Source organism: Triturus cristatus, chromosome 8 (genome assembly GCF_964204655.1).
Source record: "Triturus cristatus chromosome 8, aTriCri1.1, whole genome shotgun sequence".
Taxonomy (NCBI): Eukaryota; Metazoa; Chordata; class Amphibia; order Caudata; family Salamandridae; genus Triturus; species Triturus cristatus.
This window is the reverse complement of record NC_140591.1, coordinates 1,639,541,765-1,639,565,378: the sequence shown is the minus strand read 5'-3', so window position 1 is coordinate 1,639,565,378 and position 23,614 is coordinate 1,639,541,765. Positions and strand designations below refer to the sequence as shown.

The 23,614-nt window shown below is 44.5% G+C and overlaps 1 protein-coding gene across 1 annotated transcript in view; it reads right to left on the bottom strand.

Moving 5' to 3' along the window:
• The window catches only part of LOC146808472 (transient receptor potential cation channel subfamily M member 2-like), a 2,315,843-nt gene that overhangs the window by 640,072 nt on the left and 1,652,157 nt on the right, over window positions 1–23,614 (bottom strand). Inside the window, exon 19 of the mRNA XM_085623958.1 lies at window positions 8,321–8,439. Coding sequence (XP_085480084.1) covers window positions 8,321–8,439 — 119 coding nt within the window. The remainder of the gene's footprint in view (window positions 1–8,320; window positions 8,440–23,614) is intronic.

Here is a 23,614-nt window from a genome sequence, read left to right as displayed (position 1 = left end):
GCCATTGCGCTGATGTTCCTGTCCATGTTTTTGAATGTGGTTCTCAGTCCCCGCACATGCCGCTGAACTGACATGTCTGCCTTTGTTTGTAGGCGCTGCTGCTGGAGCATGTTGCCCTCGAGTCCCGCAAAGACCCCATGGCTGTCACCGTCTGCTGGTGGACTCTGAACCCGCGACCTGCGGCGCCGTCTTGCACCCGTGTGTGCTCCCTGTGAGGTGGAGGGCACAGTGGCATAGCTCCCATCCTGGGGCATTGTGTTTGGCTCCGGGCCCCTGCTGTCGTCGGATGAGGTCTCTAACGCTGCCAACCTGCCAGCAGCACGCCTCCTCGGCATCACAATTGCAAGTGGTGATGTGGCCGGTGACTCATGCATGAGTGGTGATGCGGGCTGTGGTGGTGGTGATGCAGGCTGTGGTGGTGGTGATGCAGGCTGTGCAGTACTCGTGCTGGCCAGAGCTGACCTGTCTTGCCGGTGTGCCCTCTCTCCTGTACCATGTGCAGTCCTGCGCGATGTTACATCTGTGGACAGAAATGCAACATCAGCTCAGTGTACCTGAAGGGCTGCATTGCAAGCATCACAATAAATTCATGTAACACTCTCACATTGTCCTCTGCCTGCTTTTGGCTAATGTGTGTACTATGCATTGTTGTCCTGTGCTATTCACTTCATGGTTAGGGGTTCCCTGACTACATCTCCCATAATGCATTGCCTGTCTGCACTAACACATGGACTGGAGTGGGATACTCATTTCACAATGGGGGATGTGGGATAGGGGTAGGAGGGGCTACATTGCTGTGCATTTGTCTTACCTTGTTGGGTGGCGGCTCTGGCAGAGCTGTCGGCATCTCCATGCCCCACGACACTCTCGTGCTCTATTGTGGCCTCCACCAGCTCCTCCAGTTCGGTGAGGGCAGGTGCCCTGTTGATTCCACCTCCAGTCTGGCTGGCCTCCTTCTGTATTTCCCCCATCTTCCTCTTTGTCACAATCCTCAGGTCGTACCAGCGCTTTTTGAGTACCTCAATGTCCCTGTGGGTCACTCCCACAGCATTGACCTGCACCTGGATACCCAGCCATATATTGCGCTTCTCAGACTCCGGCACTTGCAGGGACTGCCTCCCAAACAGCTTCTGGTGCTGCTTCACCACCTCCTCCACTAGCACCTGGAGTTCCTTGGGGCTGAATTTTATCTTCCTCCTCCTTTCCCCTCCATCTCTCTGTGTCCTCTGGCTGGACATGATGATTTTGAGCTGCACAAACAGGCACTGGCTCCCTGCCTCTCCTCTGCACTCCAAGCCTCTCCAGAGTCTGTTGATTGTGTGCACCTGCCTGGGTGTGGCCACTTCCTGGTTGGGTGGGGTGTGGTTGCACAGGATTGGCTGTTTCATCCAGTCATGTGATTTTCTTTTCCCGATTCGGTAAATACCGATTCGGTATTTACCGATTCGGTAATTTCCGATTCTTGATTACCGAATGTTACCGATTCGGTAAATATTACCGAATTATTACCTACATATAACTTACCGATTCTTAAATACCGATTCGGTACGGTTCGGTATTTAAGAATAGGTAAATTTTATTTACCTACATGAGGCCCCATATGTCTGGTAAATATCATCGACATAGGAAAATGCATCAGGGTCAAATTCATGTAAAATCGACACAATGCATGCCGTAAAAACCCCGGGGCTATTCGTATACCCCATAGGCAATCTCGCATATCGCCTCTAATTGCCGAGAGTGTTGAATGCGGTCATGTCACGGCTTTCCGGGGCCAAGGTGTGACTGAAAAATCCATCAGAAATATCCAAGGTTGTTTTAAACTTCTTGTGGACAATATTATTTACTAATGTTGAACTATGTGTGTTCTGCACTGTAAAGGTACGAACATGACTATTCAAATGTCTGTAGTCCAAAACAATACAATATGAACCGTCCGGTTTCAATAACAGAAAGAGGATTATTCATCGATGAGACACAGGATGCAGTTACACCCTGATATTCCAATTGAGTCAGAATGTAACTAACGGATGCTTTAGCATCACGTTTAATGGGATATTGTTGTTGGGGCTAGGGTGTAGACCATAAGGGAATAACATGCAAAGGAGAATCCTTATCCCAGCCCGCCTGATTGCGATTTAAAGCAGGAGCTAAGGCTAGAGCCCACTCCAAAGCATAAGCTTGCTTATTCTCCTCTTGGACATACTGCAAAAAAAGAGGGAAGAATCACATCCTCACACCTAGGAGAAGCGAGGAAAAAAGGGGAAGGCCAATCAACCTCTGCCAGCAAAATGTCATGGGAAGAAGTCAAATTGTCCCAAAAGACTGTATTTACAGTCTGTTTAACATCACTTTTGATTTAAAGGTCTACATGATGATTCGGCTGGATTACTGTAACAGTCTGTACCTGAATTTGAAAAAAAAACATCTGTACAGACTACAGCTAGTACAAAATGCGGCGGCCAGACTGCTAACAGGCATACCAAGGTTAGCCTCTGCTCGAGATGGACTCCGGCAACTGCATTGGCTGCCAGTAACTAAACGAGCGCAATTTAAAGCATTGTGCATGGTCTTTAAATCATTGATTGGCAGGGGCCCGGAAATTCTGAGCAGATGCTTTGAATGGTATGCTCCGGGTAGAGCGTTGCGCTCCTCCGAAGGAAAGCTAGTAGCTGTGCTCCGAATAAAAAAAGCGAGCTGGGGAGGCAAAAACGTTTCCTTTTGTGCTGCGAAAGCCTGGAACGGTCTGCCGTTGCATCTCAGGAATGCCTCGGAGCTTATTTCTTTTAGAAAGGGGCTGAAGACATGGTTATTCACGGTATAGGCACCCCTCTTTTGTTTCCGGTGAGTCAGAGCGTAGCGCCAGGACACCTATGGGTATAAGTGCGCTTTATAAGTTTCTATAACATACCATAACATAACATAACAAAGTCTATCAAGGGGAGCTACATCGGTGTCCATGTTTTCAACAGTTATAAAAGTGCCAGTTGCTTTCGCCTCCAGAAGCTGGTAACTTCTGCTGTGCTGTCGAAGAGAGTCATTGTCCAACTCCTGTCCAGGAGGAGGGTTCTCACCGTCTGGGGCATACTTCGCTGTCAAAGCGGTAATCTTTTTCTTTTAAAATGGATCTTGATATTGAGCTGGTTCCTCCCGTTTGACTTTCACGTCAAACTGATGCTGCGTGTCTCACCTTTGTTGCGTGGACTCGCCCTGTCTGCAATCCTGTCCTCCCCACTGCCAAATTGTTGATTCGACGATTCCTGAGAGGAACGAGCAGAATGGGGATCAGGAACCTGGAACCTCTCAGATGTCCTAATTTTAGAGCGTTCACATAAATCATAGCTACATTCAGAAGTGTCAGGTTGAGGCGAACCAGCCAGAGACCTAGGCTTCTGTTGCTGCTTATTTTCGTTCAATGTCTTCTTCGGAAAGACAGGGCGGCCCTCCTTTTCAGGACGGTGTTTACAGTGAGATTGGGTAGATGGTCTGACTCCCAAATTATTGCGACCCACGGATGTATAAACATCCTCAATAATAATCAGCAACTGATGTACCCAATCAACGTCCGCCACTGATGCTAGGCATTGGCATACTTGTAAGCAAACTGCTTCACCCTTAATGTTAGCCAGAATCATATCAGAGACAATGGAAAAATTACTCACTAATTTCTACCCCAGATTCAGGACCGGACAAGCCCTGTGTTCATCCTGTACATGTTTTACAATGCTCAGCAGAACGCTCATGGAGGGGGTGCCAAAAAAAAGTATATACACTGATGCAAACACTGTCCCCCAGGTGTTGCAGTCCACTAGAGGGGGAATCGAACCACTCCATAAGCACATAGGGCCCGATTACGATCTCGCTCAGAAGGGCTACAGACTGCATCCGTCAAGAGCGAGACCAACTCGCTGCCCTGTTTTCCGAGCTACTCGTTCCACTGTACGAGCGAGCAAGTATGATGTGTATATAGGCTTGCACTCCGAACGACTCGTACCTGTCAGCGATGCCTTCCAGATGACTCTAACATGCCTTACTCGCGCTGCGCAATGGGGCTGATTTCTGAGCGAGTAAGTACTATGAGTGTGCCTGTCAGTTAGATAGACTCTCTCCTGACGAGATGTCATGGTTGGTGTAGACGTATATTGGGGGCCTGTAGCCGGCCCCCTTCACCCGTACCCCCACGAATCGGTCACTGGGGGATATCCAAGGGTCCCCCCAACACATGCATGCTCGGTGCAGGGGGCACCGAGGCATCCCCGAGACAGGGGACGCCCTTTTCCACAACCTACCTTTTTTCTCTATGGGAGCCTATGTACGAAATGTACAACAGGCTCCCATAGACTTCAATGAGACTCTGAGCAACCCGAGTCCGTCAGCGTGCAATTGCATCATACTCGGTCGCTCGAAGCCACGGAGTCCGAGTCGTTCAGAAAGCTCTACGGGCCTGAGTCGGCCATAGGGCTTTCCCAGCGAGATCGTAATCGGGCTCCAAGTAAGGATCCTGTGCTTCTCAACAGGACTAGTGTGTTGGAAAACAGCATCGAGCTGGTCAATTTTCTGAGCTATCCAAAAGGGAAGGTCTTCACAATTCTGAGGACGTTTGCCCATCACTGAGTTAATCATGACGGGACTAATCGCAAGGCCTCCACCCTGTATCGGTGTTGGAGACGCAGCTCCAGTCGGAGCCACTAGAAAAGCAAGAGAAATAAACTGTATCATTCGTCTATAGAGTAGAACTACTTGCGCATATAGCAAACGTAGTTCCGCTACATTAATATTGAGATAATTAGGATGTGGCGTAAGACCAGCCAATACCGGCCAAGAAGCCCCATCAATACTTAAGCAACCCATACGAACAAAAGAGCCAGGGTGAGGAAGGGTGCCATTGAACCAAATCGTAGGCTCCCAGGACGTAAGAGGAACTTCAATCACCGCAGAAGGACGATACGCTGCCGGGGGCAACGACCATGTAAGCATGAAAGAAATTATCATTTGCATCAACTGCAGGAAATGTAACCCCGGAATACTATTGGGAACTCCATTCTGTGTCAAATGTTGTGTGACCGCCGCTCGGCAATGTGACGGAATCACAACCGGTTGTGACATGATATATAGCAAAAAGGAAAACAAAACGGTAATGAAAAATGGTCTCAAACCTTTTAGAATTCAAGCTTGAAAAACCTATAGGAATAGGTGTACCGTACAACTGGAGGAGGCAAAGCCCTCCCACCACGAACATCTCCAGGGAACCGGTGAGAGGGTATCGTGGACAAGCACAAGCACTACTCAGGGGTCTCGTGAATAAGTACCAGACCGAACGTTGACAGTGCCATGTTGCAGGGATTATGCACAAACACAGAACTGTGCGTGTGATTATGAGACCTTAGTATGTAGAGACTGAGTTATCCTACCACCTTAGTACCCATGAGCCAGGGACCTACTAGCTAAAGTGTATTACTTGCCCTCCTACTCACTCACAGAGGAACAAGTGGTTAGACTCCCCAGAACACAACATCCGACTCTCTCAGGAATCGCGGTTGCAAGACACACCCTTTTGCTCACACTTTTGTACTCGTTCACAATAAGAGATGACAGAGACACAAAGAAGTTTAAAATATATTTTTTAACTAACGTGCTCTAGTATGCAGTACACATGCCACAATCAGCAGAAAAATGACTAACACAAATATGAACAGCATAACAAGTAGTCCATAAATCATAAAAGGAGCTGTCATGATCAATGATAGCGTAACCTAACCTTCCTCCCCTTGTATAGAAGCAAGCTGATTATATATTAGAAGATCTCTGGGCTTTGTCAGCAGACCGCGTACCTCAGTCTATAGATGGTAGATCTACATCATAGGTGCTGTCATGCTCTTCTCCCTGGAAAGGTCCCTCTCCAAGTGTGTGCTACCTATCTGTTCATTCCAGTAAGACCAATGTACGTGTTCCCAAACAACAGTTGCATCTGCATGTTTTGTGTAGGTGCTAGGGCCTGACCAGAACAGTATAACAAGGGGCATAGTTGTTCGACCTCGTTCACAATGTTCAGACTAAATCCCAGGAACCTGCAAAGCGTAAAAACAACTATAGGTTCTGTGTGAAAGTTTCAGAATGGCACATGCAAAATAAACTTGTGTAGTAATGGGCGCTAAGCAGGCTAACATAGGGAAAATGACAATGTTCCCATGGGCCATGTGACAGTACATGGCACACATTTCAGACACTGACATAAGCGTGTTTCATTTTGAACTTAGCCATGACAAAGAAGGGTGTAGTCTAGATAGTATTTCAGAACAAACTTCTCAAAAACAAAATACAAATCAAAAATGAAGGGGAAGTAATGTGTGGTGACACTAAAAGCAGCCTAAGCACTCGTTAAATGCTGCAACGGTAGAATAATACTAGCATTATTTGAAAAAAACACCCTACTCTTTGATCAAGTGTGAAAGCCAGGATTAGGACTCTAGGTTTGAAGTTCAGCCACTTAGGGGCCGATTCACAGAATTAATCTGAGATAAAATCCTAAACTTACTACTTTTGGTATTCACAGAAGGCATTTAGTAGTAGTAAAGTTAGGACTCCTAACTTTACTACTACTAAACTGAGACAAAATCCTAACTTTACAACTTTCGGTATTCACAAAAGGCATTTAGTAGTAGTAAAGTTAGGTGTCCTAACTTCACTATTACTAAATGCCTTCTGTGAATATCAAAAATAATAAGTTTAGAATTTTATCTCAGTTTAGTAGAAGTAAAGTTGGGAGTCCTAACTTTACTACTACTAAATGCCTTCTGTGAATACCAAAAGTAGTACGTTTAGGATGTTATCTCAGATTAGTTATGTGAATCGGCCCCTTAGTCACTAGATGACATATCCTCCTATATGGTGATAGAGAAGAAAAACCCCACACACTTAATTGGCAAATAGCACATGCTAATCAATTGTAATATGGATCAGGGGCTTGGGTACCAGGTTTGACATTTTATATTATCAAGCACCTCTGGTAAAAGGATGGACTCAACTCCAAGGCTGTATTGAAACTGGTATAGCAAGCACCACCCATTAACAGAACCCCAACCCACTTTTAGAATAAGTGCGTTATTGCATGCCACCCTCAATGTCCACAGGCCCAGCCATGCCCAGGATCACAAGAACTTGAGGTAAGAGCTTCACTTTACAAATACCACACAAATTCACAGCTGAAGCAACTGGCTGCAGCTTGTCTTCAGTGTACCACTGACAGATAGTGGTAAAGGATGCTTTAAATTGTCATCTTGTTGACACTAGAACCTTGGTTACTCTGGGAAGCTCTCCAGTGTCCTGCACAGGGTGTATATCAACCTAGAAAAGACACCACTAAATAAAATAAATGTACTGTTGGGGAGAGTGGCTACCTTTGACATGTGTCCAACCTGGATGGGTAAATGAGGTTTGCGGTTATTGCAGGGGTGCATAAAAGGAGGAGTCTAGATCTGGATCCAGATGTACTAATGAATTGGTAGGAGATTCTAAGAAGGTGGAATCTAAGGTGCAGGTGGGGGAATGGATTAGAATCAAACTTCTTCACAAAGTTGCTAAAGGGTTGTCAAAGTTTGGTCCACCTATAAAAGTTGATGCCATTTCTCGTTATGTTTTGAGAGTCAATGGTAAAAGTTGGTGGAGTGTACAAGATTCCAAGACATATGGTAGATAAGATGAACCTACATGGTTTGTCTGAAGGTGACAAAAGTAATGATTTCATTGATCATTCCTTTGAACCATCAGAACAACGGTGTGATTTGCATATGAACACAAGAGTAACAGAAAGTGAGGGAAATGATCTTCTCATTGTACCATTCGAACAACAGTGTGAGCCACGCAAACAGGGTAGGAAGATGATGCCACCAAAACGTTTTGGAAGTTAATTCTCAGGAGGTAAATTGTGTGGATTCAACATTGGAATATACGAAACCTACTGTAAGCACTTTTCTCCCGCTAGGTTTCTCTTCAGTTTTTCTTTAGTTCTTCATTCTTTTTCTCGTTATAACTAGATTCTTGTTTTGTGTTATTTTTTCCAGAGTATGCTGTTCTGGGTTATTCTTTTTATGTTCTTTGTTTTCATTTGGAAAGGAAGGAGGTGTTGCAATAAGTAATGATTGCATTGCTTATTGCGGGTATTATGCAGTTTCCTAGGGCATAGAATGTTACCGTTTGAATGTTCAGTTGTTGCTGTTCATTCTCTCTGGAAGCTGTGTTAATAAATGTAGTGTGCTCTTTACTCACCTGCCTTCGTGATTGCTACAACTGTGCAGGTCAAGGAAGCAGCAATGATACCAACCTGCAGACGAAGCCGGCTATGTAGAGACCAATCGCCACACAATCCATCACGTTCCAGGCGTCCTTGATGTACATCCAGCAGTTAGTCAGAAATCCCATGCCTTCGTGGTCACTGACGAGCTACCAAGAAAAATAATATTCTCTTTTAAAAGTGAGATCTTTGGATTAGTTTGCATATTTGTAATATTGGACCTGCTTTAATGTTGTAAAGTGTTCTAACATCCAATCCTGTATCGCCCTTACCATCAACAACTGCTAATTAATAAATACCATTTCTGCTCAAAGATATCTCAAGAACAATGCTAAGCACCACAAACCCTTGAACCAATCACATGACAAAGGAAGAAGCACTGCACTGGCCTCAGCTGCTTTCCAAGTTTATAGGTGAACCTCCTCCTGAGTAAGTACTCATGGCCAGCCTGGTGGGACACTGACCCGCCTCGGCACCGCTAGCACCATCAAACATGATCCCGCCCTTAGCAGATGACTCAAAGTCTAAAGAAATCTGCCACGCTCTGGATGACACCCAAATACACTTATGATCCAAATTGAATTCTAACATAGGCCTTCCTTCTGGTAGCACCCACTACACTGACCTCTTTTGAGAGGGACTTTACTCAAGCTCAAAATGTGTCATAAAAATAATCTGGGATCTTTTGAGGGATTTTTTTTCTACTGCCGATGGGGGCTTTATGTGGAACTTATTTTAAAAAGCACAGAAGAGGGAATAGTTACTTACCTGTAATCCTGGTTCTCCTCCAGTGGAATCTTCATTATAGTCAAATGCACTGAACAGTCCTGTTGAAAAGCAGCATCCCAGAGCACACAGAGACTTTTTTTTAAAGCCAACAGCATAAAACAAGGTGTCTTTCACAGCCTATTGAAATTATTTTCTTTAAAAAAGCCAATGCCAGAAACAGAAGAATATGGTACCACTAAAGGGGTAAGCCTATATACGTTCTAGAGCCGAGGCTAAATTACAACATTATATAGAAAGGGGAAGCTCTAGCAGGATACATACAGTATCAATATCATAGTGATGCAATAACTCATTCATTGTTATAGGGATCAAAATGAAAAATAATTATTTCATCAGTTTACTTTACATATCGTTACGCTATAAGCCAGGACACTGTTATTATGCAAGGTGAACCAAATCCCACAGGGATACTGAGATTCAGTATATTGAATTAGATTTAGGTGACCCTAGTTTTTCCCAAACTACTTTTAGCTGTAGGCGCTCCAATTGGGGCTCAGTACGCTTTCAACTAGTGATTTGTTTAGCTGGTTATAATTTGCACATTTGCTGTTGACTAATGCAACTTACAGTGCCTGCATCGATACATGCCCTTGAATGTAGTCCTGAAGAGTCCAGAATTTTAAGGCTGAAAATGTGTAGATCCTTTACACCAGGAGTCCGCTGTATAAAGATCTTCAAAACAAATGAAAAACAACTAGTCCACAGACCTCCTCTCAAACTTTAGACACATTTTTTATTCATCTTTTTTAAAGACCAGGGGACTATTAGTATGGCGGGCGGACTTGGGAAATGGGACCAGCCGCAATGCTTGCAGCGGTCCCGCACTATCAATTAGGATGCGCCCGTCACACTGGCAGCCGCATGGTGCATTTGTAATGCCTGCCTGCCACGTTGTACATTGAAATGCAGGGGGGTGCCATAGGTACCCCCCATGTGCACCCACCACCCCCCAGAGTCCCAGGGGGCCCGCAACAGCCCCCCACAAGCAAACTCCACCTGCCTTTCCGTGGCAGCATTGCCGCCATGGAAAGGCACAACCCCGCATGCATGCTAATATGGATGGCGGTCTCTCCCAGACACCGCCACCATGTTAGCTGCTTTTCCACCCGGTCGACTCTGTGACCGGGCGGAAAACCGGCGGACGGGCTTTCCGTCCGCCGGGGTCTCCCCCGCAATGGTAATGTGGTGGGGGGGAAATCCTAAGCCTGCAGTGGATTTTAGCGGGCGGATCACCACCGCCATACGGGCGGTGGTGATCCGCCCGCTAACCTAATAGGCCCCCAGGTCTTCCACATAGTTAATTTCCCCTCAGGCGTTCTACCTGGAGACAGTACTCATATTCCCAAATAACTGGATCGAACTGTCTACTTCAATGTACTTTATCTCAGTAAGTATTGTGCCTAATGTATATATGTTTTAAAAGAAAGCATGTTTCTGTAAATATATACCTTATGCGCTTTTGTGTAGTAAAACCAAGCCAATAACAAATGTTCAATCTTCCTACCTCTTGGATTTGGTTCGCCTTGCAGAGTAGCAATGAACAAGTTGCTTTTCTTCGATAAAGTCTTATCTGCTAGGTTCTAGCCGCAGATTTCTTTTGTGCTTTTATGACTATTTTTACGGTGCTCCTGTCCACAGTTATGGTGAGGTGGAAAATCAAGGGTTTGGATCCCAATAAGGGTGTGGATAGTTTTATATTAATGTTGTTGGTTGGCTTCCTACACAGATTTGTCACAATAACATGGATATTTTATTCCCAAGGTTTTTATGTCTTACGACTTTACTTACCTGAGGTGCCTTCCACTGGAATGTATGTGGTAGAAGAGTATGTTATTGCTCACCTACATTGCTATAAATGTCCAGTCTTTTTCCCTTGGTCTAGACCAGTTTTGGTCTAGTAAGAACGGTTGTAGTCGCCGACCCTCCTCCGGTAATAGTATGACTTTGGTAGTTGATTCTAAAGTAAGGAATCTATGGCTAGATACCTCCATCAGGTGCAGAGAACCACTGTGTCTCTATATAATTGGAAGAATGATTCTTCCAAGTTTAAAGCCTGGAGCTCATTAACATGACTAATAGTAATAAAAAATGCCACCTTCCAAGAAAGAAATTGAAGGGGGCATGAGTGTAGGGGTTAAAATGGATGCTTGTGAGCCTTGTAAGGACAACATTGAGGTTCCAGGAAGGCGCAGGTGGAACCCATGGTGGAATAACTTGTTTGAGCCCCCCATGTAGGTTGTAATCACTGGGACCTGGAATGAAGAAAGGAGTTATCTATTTTGGAGATAGGCAGCCATTGCAGAGAGATGTAATCGTATAGATGTGAATGCCAACCCAGACTTTTGTAAGGGAAGTAGGTAGTAGGCAATATATTGCACCGTGGCTTTGAAAGGGTCAATTTGTTTTGAATGACAGTATCAGACAAAACATTGCTTTGCTGCATGGCAACGTCTAGTGCTGGGGCTATGGGATTTCCTTTAGAAGGTCCATACATTCGGGTGGTAACCTCAGAAGCCAAATTGCTAGGTTCAGAGTTTTAGGATCTGGGTTCCTGATTTCTCCATGGTTCTGAGTGAGAAGGTCCAGCCTGTTGGGAAGATTCTTGTGGGGAACTACAGAGAAGTCTACAAGTGTTGTGAACCAGGGTTGACGAGCCCAGGTGGGAGCTACTCAGATCATTGTAAGAGACTTCTGCCTGAGCTTCCGAACCAGAAATGGAAGGCGAGGGAGAGGTGGAAAAGCGTAGGCAAATATCCCTTAGCAACTCATCCATAGTGTGTTGCCTTTGGATAGTGGGTGTGGGAACCTGGAGGCAAAGGTAAAGCATTTTACTTTTTCTGGGGTTGCAAAAAGGTGTATTTGAGGGAACCCCCACCTCTGGAAGTTTGGGAGGAGGACTTGTGGGTAGAGTTCCCTTTCATGGATTCGTTGCTGCATCCCACAATCAGGTCTGCAAAGTTGTTGTCTAATTCCAGAAGGTATTCAGCTAACAGGTGAATAACCTGATGAAAATTTAATTTCCAGATGGTCTGAGACAGGTGACAATTGTGGAGTCTGTGTCCCTCATTGTTTCTGTAGGTAATACATAGCTGTCATATTGTGTCATATTGTCCGTCTGCACAAAGACAACCTTTCAAGTCAGGTGAGGTAGGAATACTTTCAGTGCTAGGTGAGCAGCTTGAAGCTCGAGGCAGTAGATGTGGAGACCCAGGTGATTGGCATCCCAGAGACCCTGTACTGTGGGGTCTTGTAGGTATGCACCCCATCCCTTCTGTGATGAGTCCATTGTGATAGTGATGTGGGGAACAAAGTCTAGAAAAGGCCACCCTTTCAACATATTGGTGGCATTCCACCACTGCAGAGAGTGGTGAGTGTGGGGGTCTATCAACACTAGATCCTCTAACTGACCACTGTGGAGCTAAACATTCCTGTAACGGACACGTGTAGTAGAGGGTTTGTGTTACTATCCTTGTGGGGACTTGGGTGTGATAACAGACTCACGCTGTGGGGACTTGAGTGCACTGTGGGGACCTGAACCCAGGTCCCTACAAGGCAATGTCTTCTGAATGATAAAAAATGGCTTCAGGAACATCTGTGTCGATTTTTATAACTTTTGAAAAAATTGCCTTGTGGGGACCTGTGTTTCATCAAGTGTGTTTATATTTGTGCTCAGCTCTGCCCCCGTAGACTGGAGATGGTACTGCAGTCTTAAACACACTGCATTTAAACACACTTTGCTCACCAGAATCTCATGCAAGCAGCAGAAAGGGCAGATATTTCAAAGGGAAAGCTGCATAGCCATGTGATTATTCAAATATTTTAGTGAAAATTAACAATTTTTCTATTTATTAAAATAAGATTTTTATTTACATGAAGCAATTCAATTTAGACTTTTTGTGTCTGAAAATTGTTTGTGGTTTTATAAAAAATGCTAAAGGCAATGAGGGTCAGTTTCTAACCCCAGGATACTTCACAATTGTCTTTTGATCTGTATCTGCAATTAAAGAATGATGGTGCACTGCGCTGAGATAGGATATAAACTGATCTGAGTGTTTTTTGTAAATAACCTTGAGGCATAAATGCCTATTGTTACATTTTAATGCTTGTATCAGGAATTCTGAGTTTTTATGTTGCGTTGCCTTTGCTCACATACTATGGAATATGTTCTTTGAGATGATGGCTAGATGTGTGAGTGACTAGCGCTGTATTGTGCTAAGGGCTACGTTCTTGTATACAGTGAACGGAAGCAAAGTTATGCACGCAGCGTGTGGAAGTATCTATTTAAAAGGCAAGGGATGCTCTTCTAAAATTAATCTACTTCTTGAAAGATATATTCGATTATCAAAATAATATTTATTTTGAGTGATTTAAAGAGAAGAACAATATGCAGAGAATAGAGTGAGCACCAGAAATTTGTGACAAGGAACAGTGTGGGGTGCACGAATTGCCATTGTGCCAAGTTGTTTGATACCTTTGCAGTAGTTCAGCGCACCTGAGCATCTTTTTTATGACTAGAGAGTTAAACAGAATGTTCGAATTTCTGCCTTTACATGTATTATGTTAGAATTGTGAAAATTATGGGTTTCTTTTGTAGGAAATGGGTTGATTACATGCACTTAAACAAGTAGGATTAAAATATGTTGATTGGCTGAGTATACTACGTTTATGATCAGCCAGACTGCAAAAATGCCCTGCTTTGTCATGATGACATATTCATACACAAAAGCCGATTCCTACGATGGAACTTTACATTTCACCTTGTATGAAAACTGCCAATTATTTAACTAAGTTACTGTTTGCATAGCGACTAAAACTGGAGGACAATCAGGCTGCCTACAACCAGACACACACCTTTCCATCATAGTGCAAAGGGGTCTGTGTCATGTCTAGCATAGCTTTCCAGTACAAGATCTTTGCCTAGACAAACTTTAAAAATGTACCCACTTTAGATGTGTGCTGCACTGTAAAGGTTTTTGGAGAAATAAAAGCATTCCTCTTTTTTGCCCTTTCCTCCAGGATGCATTATTTTTGGGGCCAAACCCTGCCTAATAGTGATAGTAGATAGGGTTTTACATAAAAAAAACATGGGTGGTTGCATGCAAATGTCCATGTACCTCCATGGCACTCTCCTTTGATGCAGTGATGCAAAACACTGCATTGCGTTACTTACAGGCACATTTCCATGACAAATCACTTTTTGAGCAAGGTAGTAAATTCAAAATAAACATTTTGTACTAGATTGCCTCATTTTTGTAAAGCAAACCCAGTGCAAAATGTTGGTACATCTGCCCATGTCTTCAAAAAGCAGCATAGTCGATTTGTTAAAAAACAAATCCTAACCAGACTTAATCAATAAAACTAGAAGAACTAGTAATGGCAAAATCCCCCTTCAGATGATATCTTTATAAAGTTGCAAATAAGTCACAAACAGTAACTACTTAACCATGTTAGAATAAGTATAAGTAGCACTGCTTTAGAAATCAAGTTTTCACAAGTTTTTTATACATTTTTAAGTCACTTTTGTCGCTGGCTTCTTCCTCCTACACATTTATTGGTTATATTTCCAAATGTGTTTATGTTTAATATCATTAACCATAACCTAAAAAATCAAAATAAAACAAAATTATAAAACAATGCTGTCTTGGCAGTGCACTACACCTGTCATTTAAAAGATGGTTAAAACTGATCCCTGATTTCCCTCAGTAGAAGTATGCTGTTTCTTACAAATTGCAAAATTGTATTTATTTTAATGCAGTAAAGTACACAGGCAGTTTAGCACTGATGTTTGCATTGAGATAAAGCCTACTTTCAGAATATTTGTCCTTTTCTTTAGTCCGTTTCACCAATAATAATTAATAGAATGGTATGGGAGCTCAGTGGTTGAACATGCGGTCAAGAGATTATAATATAATGTGCATTTTCAAGTTTACATGTATGGCATTGCTGACGCCACCTTTTCCCCTTGATACCATTGACTTATGTCATGCAGTCATGTTTCATAACAGTGCTGAAAGCTGGATGCACTTTGGGTAAATATCTATTTCAAAAGAGGTATTAGTAATTATATGATAAAGTTATATTTCAAAATGCATTATTCCTTGTAAACCTTGGTCGAGACTGACCACATTTTGAAAGCCAAAAACTGGGGCATACCATAAACATAAAAGGAGAGCTCCAATTTGGCAGCGCCCATGGGCATAGAATGGGGTTCTGGGTAATACTCACCAATATAGAAAACGGATGACATAGAGGCACTAAACATAAATTAAATGTAACTTTTACACACCATATCATATTTAATTACATAATTTCTTATAAGGACTCTTAACTATTCTTGCCCTGGTGAACGTTAAGACATGCTTCCTGTGTGTTTAGTTGACCATCTTTGAAAACCAGGACATATGCTGAATTCAAAGAAATTGCCAGTACAGATGCTGAAAAAACAGAACCGTCCTGGCAAATTGGGATTTCTGGGCACTGTACCTTACCTACACCCAGTAGTGGCTCGCATAGGACGTGCTGTGGGGTGGTGAGGCGGGGAAGTGGTAGGGTGGGGGTATGGCAAACACGGACATAGGAGGGAATGGAGGAAAGTAATTATTATGTTCCTCCGAATCGTCGTATGTCTGTGTTTGCTTCCCCCTACCCTGCCGCTCCCCCACCCCTCCGCCGTGCAGCATGCCCTATGAAGCCTGCTACTGCCTACACAGATGTTTCATACAAACTGACAGTGATGTTCCTTCTTGCATAAACCTTCTTATTTATAATAGATGCCAAACTCTTCACTTTCAACAACATGCATGTCCAAATGTAAAATATAACTGTTTTATTATGGTTCATAGTGGCAGTGGACTGTGAGTAAAATGTTGCTGTTTGTCATTGATGCTGGTGTTTGCCAATTTTAGACATTCGTTTCTTACATAAGAGACAGCACCCAAGGCTGAATCATTGCTAAATATTCCCAATGTAGAAATAGTAATTTGTCACAAAGTCCACAAAAGTATGGCCGCCACAGCTGGGCTCCTAGCACACAATCTTTTGTAGGAACTTGTTGATACTTTGAAAAGTAGAGCTACACAATTATGTTGAGTCAGTCTGAACAAGAGAGTAGGCCTGAACAAAATGTTGTTATGCCCGACATAATCTTTTCTGCATTTTGCTTTATGCTTTTTACCTGAAATTAGACCGTTATGCCACTGTGATATTTTCCATTTATTTGGAGAGAAAAACCCTATTGTGGGAGTACTGGAATAACATGAACGAATCGAAAGAGAGCAGCTGCTGCTCAAGTCATGTGCAATGTGCATGTCAAAGTGGACATGAGGATTCATTTCACACTAAAAGATAGCACTAAATAAAAGCTTTTCAGCTCATGTAATTGTGTGTAATTTCGTATAATTTTCCATAAAGTCGTCATAATTATGCAAACGGGGATTATGTGAATTTCACACACCTCTACCACCGAGGGCAAGCCATCCATTAGGTAAAATATAACTTCCTTACAATACAAGTCAGGCTGCAGCCCTGTAGTTAACTCCAGCTACAGCCCTTCAGCCCTTAAGCCCAGGTGAGACTATATCCCTATGTCCAGCTCAAACTGCAGTCCTATGCCTACCTGAGACTTCAGGTCCTTGTCCAGGCTGCTTGTCTATGTCCAGTTGAGGCTGTAGACCTGTGCTTAGCTCTGACTTTTTTTCTGTGCCCAGCCTGTAGAACTATGCTCAGCTCAGAATTCATTCCCATGCCCAGCCCTGACTAAAGGTCGGTGTCCAACTCTAACTGTGGCCACGTACCAAACTCTTCCTGCAGACCTGCACCCTTTGCTGGCTGCAGACCTGTTTCCAATCTGAACCCGCAGGTCTGTGCTGAGAAGAAACTGCAGGCCTGTGCCCAGCTCAGACTTCATGCCTGTGCCTAACTCTAGCTATAGGTCTGTGCACAGCTCTGACTGCAGCTCTGTACCAAGGGCAAACAGCAGCCCTGTGTGCATCTTTAACTGCAGACCTGTCCCCAGATCATCCTGCAGCCCTACGCAGAACTGAGACTTCAGGCCCTTGACCAGCTCAGATTGCATGCTCTGGACTAGGTCAGACTGAAGATCTGTGCCCAGGTCAGAAATGTAATTAAGCAGAGTACGATGAATAAGGCTCAAAGACGGGATGGAGTACCAATGTACATATTTGGTAATAAAATCACTCTTTGGGCTCCACTTATCACGAACATGCTAAGAAGTGCCGCTGACATTGGTCCACTTAAATCCTGGTCCACTTATATTATCGTTCCCATGTTTGAAAAGGGTGACAGATCAGATACATGTTTCTATTGCCCTATTTCCTTGATTGATTCCACATGCAAGCCGATGTAAATATGAATAATGACACATTCATGTATAAAAATGAAATGGCATCTTTATTGTCATATTTACCGTTTGTGAACTTCACGTCAACCCTGACTCAGAAATACGAAGTTATTAGGCTCTGAGACCCAGGCCCGAGGTCACTAATTGACAGGTCACAGGTGGGGTGGAACATAGCACATCAATCCGACAGATAGGTGCAGAGACACCACAATGGTCCAGGGAGATTGGCCCCAATAAAGCGCACATTGCCGGAGGCGCTCCCAGAACACCATAAAGGCAGATGCCACATGAAGTTAGGAACACATAGCCAAGTAGGACACAGCACACACAGTACACACAGTGGTCATGCTCTCCCCATGCTGGACATCTAGACACATTACTCAGTGGCCGCATTGTGTCTACGCAAGTTCAAAGCCCACCAGGATTCCTCATCCAATACATTAATTTTTGTCTCCAAAGATAAAAATCCATGTTCTACCAATTGTAAATTGAGACAGTCCTCAGACCCTATGTCTGTGACAGTTCTCCCGGTTGCATTGTTTAATAATACAGACTGTTCTGTTTTGCCAAAAGTTTCTTGTCTCTTGTTTTTTCAAGGTATTTCATGTTCAAGCAACAAAGGTTTTGGGAAGGATCTTGTTAGCCCGTTTGGAGGCCTGGCTAGCCGAAAAAGGTAGCTTGTCCCCAATACAGTATGGGTTCAGAAGGGTCTCGGCACGACAGAGCAGTATCTAAATCTGTCTCTCATTATCTTTATATACCTTACTTCTGCCTTCGACTGGGTGGATATAGGCAAGCTCTAGGGTGAAATGTTTGTCATGGGAATGAAGGAAGCTTTGGTTCACTTTTTGGTGCAAATGTACGAGGATTTGCCTGCACATATTAGGCATGGCACTTATGGGAAATATACGGACCCTATCAAAATGCAGAGAGGTATGCAAAAAGGGTGTGTGCTGGCCTTGTTCCTTTTTTGTCTATATATAAATGATTTATAGACCTCGTTGAATCTGGGAGAGGCAGACACTCCCAGGGTGGGCTCAAGAAGACTCCTTGCTCTGCTATATGCAGATGACTGTGTCCGATGTCAAGGACAGGGATGGGCTTATAACTCTTGTTAAATAGATTTGTCTCCTACATGAGCAAACTGGGCAAATATTGCTAAATCTCCCAGAGAGATTTTAGGGTGCACTATCATGAAAACCAGAGCTCTCTATATTAATAAAGGATTTAACTGTACTATTTATGGACCTCTCAAAAGTTCTACATTGCCCCTTGGACAATGTCAGACAAAATATGTGAATAAAAAATAATAAATAAATAAACTGATCTAACTACAAAAATGTTATGTGCACTTTAGGATATTCTCCAAAATCATTGTTTTCATACAAATATATATGTGATTTCTCTTTCTCTGGTGCCTTTTAAAAGCTTGCAGTCATTTTCTTGTTTATAGTGACAATCACTTTGCCTTGTGAAAACTTCATAGAACTTCGACACATAGCATTGGGTTATCCATACTTTGAAATCAGGGTGGCGCTTTATGGGTAACAACCAAGCAGGCATAGATAAGGAGGCGCAGAGCCTGTGCGGGCTGGAGAAGGTTCTCACTCTCTGACATCTTTATAAATGGCATCCATGGTAGGTAAGGAATGCACTGCAATGCAAAGATGGGGAAGCTGCCATGCCTCGCACCAGCAGCAAAGAAGAAGCGGTGTCAGACACAATACCAAGGAGTTCTTGTTTGATAACAGTAGAACAAGCCGCCATGCAGTGCATCCTGAATGTTCTCCAATACAGCAGTGCATTGAGGCACAACCTTTTTATGTGCATGCATAAGTCTCTGCTGCTTTGTTGCTTTCTGTTTACCACAAGCTGAAAGAATAGGGTGAGGCGGAGCCTAGGGCTGGATAGGTTGGTTGACATTATGCTGCATTTGTCTGGTCTCCTACACTATCTTTTATGCCTGCTTAATGCCTCCGCTTCAGAAGGAGGGCCACCTAATGAGAATGTTTTTGCACATTAAAGCCAAAGCAAAAGCAGTAGTTCTGGCTTACAGCTGAATATGGAGGCCAGACTGATTGGCTGTGCCAATGCTTGTTGCATTGTGAGGCTTATTGTTCTGCATTTTCAATTGGAATAGCTAAACGACAAATTACATAACTTGAAGGGTAATAACAGGATTTTATACTCAGCTTCCCATTTCAAAGGGAGAGACTTGCTACTACCCAGTGCTGAGAAATCACACAGACAGCACAGAATGAAAGCCAAACATTATCACAGAGGAAATTCAAACCAGCAAAAAAATGCAAGCACATCCAAAGCTTTCAAAGTGCTTTGGAATCTCTCGCAGTAATGCATGGATAGAGATTACCTTTAAAAAGAAAAATATATAGATAGATAAATCTCTACATATTTGAGATGCAACATTTTCTATTTTGCTCGAAATGTACAATTTTAACAAAAATGGGTTGCAGTGGTGTTTAAAAATAATTTCTAAGACTGTGGTAAAATGGCGCTTTTCGAAGACCTGAGAACGTGGGCCCCTTTTCTCCATCTTTGCATACAGGAGAGCAGTGCGCTTTCAAAGAGAAGGGCTCCGTCAGTACTTCATTCTCTGAAGCAGCCCCTTCCCCCCCTTGTTGATGTGTGAGGCGACGGCTTCTATCGCCATGCCTAAAGCTGAGGAAGAGGTGTGAATGCGCGCCTTCCCGGGCAGCTCTGAATGTCAAAGGGCCTGGACACTCCCAGCCCCTGCCGAGTCCCATTCACCGAGGGGCACTTGTGTTTGTAAATTTCTTTTGAGCAGCAGGCACTTCTCAAGTCTGGAGTCACTTTCTTCGACATCAGCAAACTGGCACACAAGCTTAAAGCACAACTTTCTGCGGTAAAAATATTTTCGAAAATGCAACCATTTATCATCTTTTAATTGAGGTGAAAAGGCCGCCACACCTGCTATAAAGGCAAATGTCCAACAAAAGAAATGAATATTGTAATACCATACGGTGATTTTAGTTCCAGAAGCAGTGACAAAGCCAACAGTCCTGTCTTAAACATGCATTCATGCACCGACGCTGACTGCATGCCAATGTTTGGTTTATTTTGAAGCAAGCATTTTATGGTTTAATGTTCTTATTCTTCATAAAACATACCGTTACAAGATCATTGCATGTGCAGTATTTATTTTAGTCATGTATTTATTTGTTGACCTTTTCTCATGGTGTTCTGCTTAAAGTAAATGACGTATGATTGCGCATTAGGCAGAGAAATGCGTGGCCTCTGTTAAATGGTAGCGGCAGGTTCAGTCGATAACCTTTTAAGTATTGCCCGGCGGTAATCGCCTCTCATACCATTCGATAATTTACCAATGAAAGAGGCAGGCGCCGGAGACTGGAAGGCAGGAAACAAAGTTTTTATTCCGTCGGAGCAGAACACATCAGATCAGACAGCAAGGTATCGTCACGAGGTGCTCTAACTGCATCTCTGAGGCCTGGCCTCTTATACACAGGTTTATGACTTTATTGCAGGTTTATCACACATGGCACATTCTTGAGATTGTCTTGATACAAAAAAGAACTTCCTCGGAATCCCCACTTCGAGCTCGTTCCCACACATATCTTCAGTGGGAGTCCCCACCCCACCCACAGTAGGAGATGGCTATCACACAGCAGGATATTCCGCCAATTCCCGGGGGTGTGTGTGACCGGTCGGGTCTCAGGGGGTGGGGGGCCTTGATCTACTGTAATCCCTTTGATGTGGGGTGTTTCCCTTACAGTAGGGACAATAAACTGCATCCGCAAGGCTAGGTGATGGCCTGGGATCGGTTCGGACAATGGGGCGCAGAGGAAGGGGGTTATCAAAGAGATGCATGACCATGTATGGGATGTCGGTCAGGCGTGGGATGCGGTTCCATGGCAGGGTCGCGCAGAAGGAGAGGGTTTATGGCCCATGTATGAGAGAGCGGGGGCGGTCGGCGCGCGGGGGGATGCTTGCAGCGCCAGGGGAACGCGCTGGCGATCGACAATGAGCGGGGGAGAGAGTGGGGTGCCTAAAATGGCTGCCGTGCGCTTTCCTGTGTGTCGCGCTGGGGAGAGACAAGATGGCGCAGATAATGTTCAGTTTGCAAGCTAAATTTCCACAGTCCTCCCTTTTAACATATCTCGCCAGCTTGTCTAGTTCGGATCTATCCCCATAATACTACGAACTTCCACCTCATACAGAACTTTCATTCGTTCCGCTTCAAAGTTCAAAGTCTTAGGGCAGATGCAGTTCATAAAAAGTGAACATAAAGGTGGCAGACACTGAATCCCCAAGCAACATCCACATAGTATCACAATTGGTATTAGGATAAATGAAAACAGCCTCCATCCCCAACTTCTAATAGTGTCCCAAAACCAACTCCCCAATGACCATTCTTCTTGCTCCTGATGAACCTCTGCGGAAAGTCTGTGGAGGTGTTCAATTGCTTTGTAGACTGAGGGTGAGTTATCCGGTACGTAGGTACAACAGCTGGACCCAATGATGCGGCATGCTCCTCCACGATCAGCCAGAACCACATCTAGAACGAGGCGGTTCTGAAGAGCCACTAGGCGGTTGGCCTGGAGCTCGGCGGTGTTGTTGGCGAGGATGCCGGCCGTAATGTTCATCGCCGTCTTGACTGCCTGGGTTAAGTGGCGGATGGCACGGCTGTTTGCCATTGGACCCCAGAGTGGAACAAGACCTTTTACTGCGTCCATGAACGGCGCTCCGGTGGAGTCGGCTTGCACAATGTCTTTGGCACGTTTTTGTCGGTGATGGTTTGCTGGAGCCACATATGTCGGAGGAAGGACAAAGGCGATGTAGCAGGTGCCTCCCCAACCTTTCGGAAGCCAGGTGTAGGCCTTAGTACCACAGATGAAGTACATATTCGGGGAGGCAACAAAGGAGGGTGGATCAACTGAGTCCAATGTTCGGGTGATGAGGCAGGAGCTGTGGCCCACCAGCTGCGCCCCCAGGCCTTCGAGGCACACAAATCCAGTGATGTTGATGACGGATAGGGCCACTGTTAGGGTGGCGGCCGTCCGTTTCCGGAGGTAAGAGAAGGTGGGTCTGGCTGGGTTGTTGAACACTTGCATCTCAACTCGTTCTTTGGCAGGGATGTCCATGTGAAAGGAAGTGTTTGATCTCAGAGGACAGAAGGGGGCGGAAGTTCTTCCAGTTTTGTTCAGCCAGAACCCATGGTAGAAGTGTGACATGGTTCTGCCGGAAGTGGCATTGTCCTTGTAGCTCTCCTGCAGGAGTATTAGCCAGGCGAGGCAGGAACCATGGACAGAAAAAGGTGAAGGGATGAAAGGGATAGAGTGTCCAGTGGCATGTGGTAGCAATCCACAGATCCAGCAATTAGTGGCATTGGCGGCAAGATTATGTTGGTGGAGCAACTGCACAAAAGAGTTATTCCAGAACTCCTTACGTCTTTCTCGGAGTTGGGGTGGAAGTGAGATCAGATGGTGTTCTTTCATGGTGATAGGTTGAACGGTGGTCAGCAATGTCTTATGAGCGGGTGTGTTCTCCTCCATGATCCAGAAGGTGACCATGAGGAGAAGGCAAAAGAGAAGGGTAATGAAAAGTGCAATAGTCTTTGAGCTGTGCATTCTGTCAGTCTTTGGGTTTTTGTAGTGGATCTTCGGACGTCCGGTTGCTTCCATCATCTTCATGTCGGGCGCTTCCATCACCTTCAAGGAACTCGGTAGCGGGCAGAACCACAGACTTTGTTTAGTTTCTCTCCTGGTGGCCTTTGAAGTGGCTAGGCTACCGCTCTGAGATTTCCACTTAGTTTGTGGTCTGCTTAGCCGAAGTTCTCTCCTTTCGTCGCAAGTTATACCCTTCCTTGGATGGCACGGTGGGATCGGGATATTTCATTAACTCAAGTGTTTCTGTATCTGGACAGTGGCGCAGGGATGGTCGGTCTTTGTCCAGAAGTTCTTCTTGGGCGGTGATGTTGTCCGTGGTCGTCAGGGTCGGTGATACCTTCTTGCAGTGGTGTGCATGCAGCCAATTGCGTTTCCCCTCCACTCGAAGAGCTGTTCGGGTGGTGATCAGGACTTGCAGGGGGCCCGTCCACCGGGGCTCCAGACTCTTGGTGCGCTGGAAGTTACGCACTAAGACAAAGTCACCGGGTTGGATGTCGTGTCCGGGGCCCC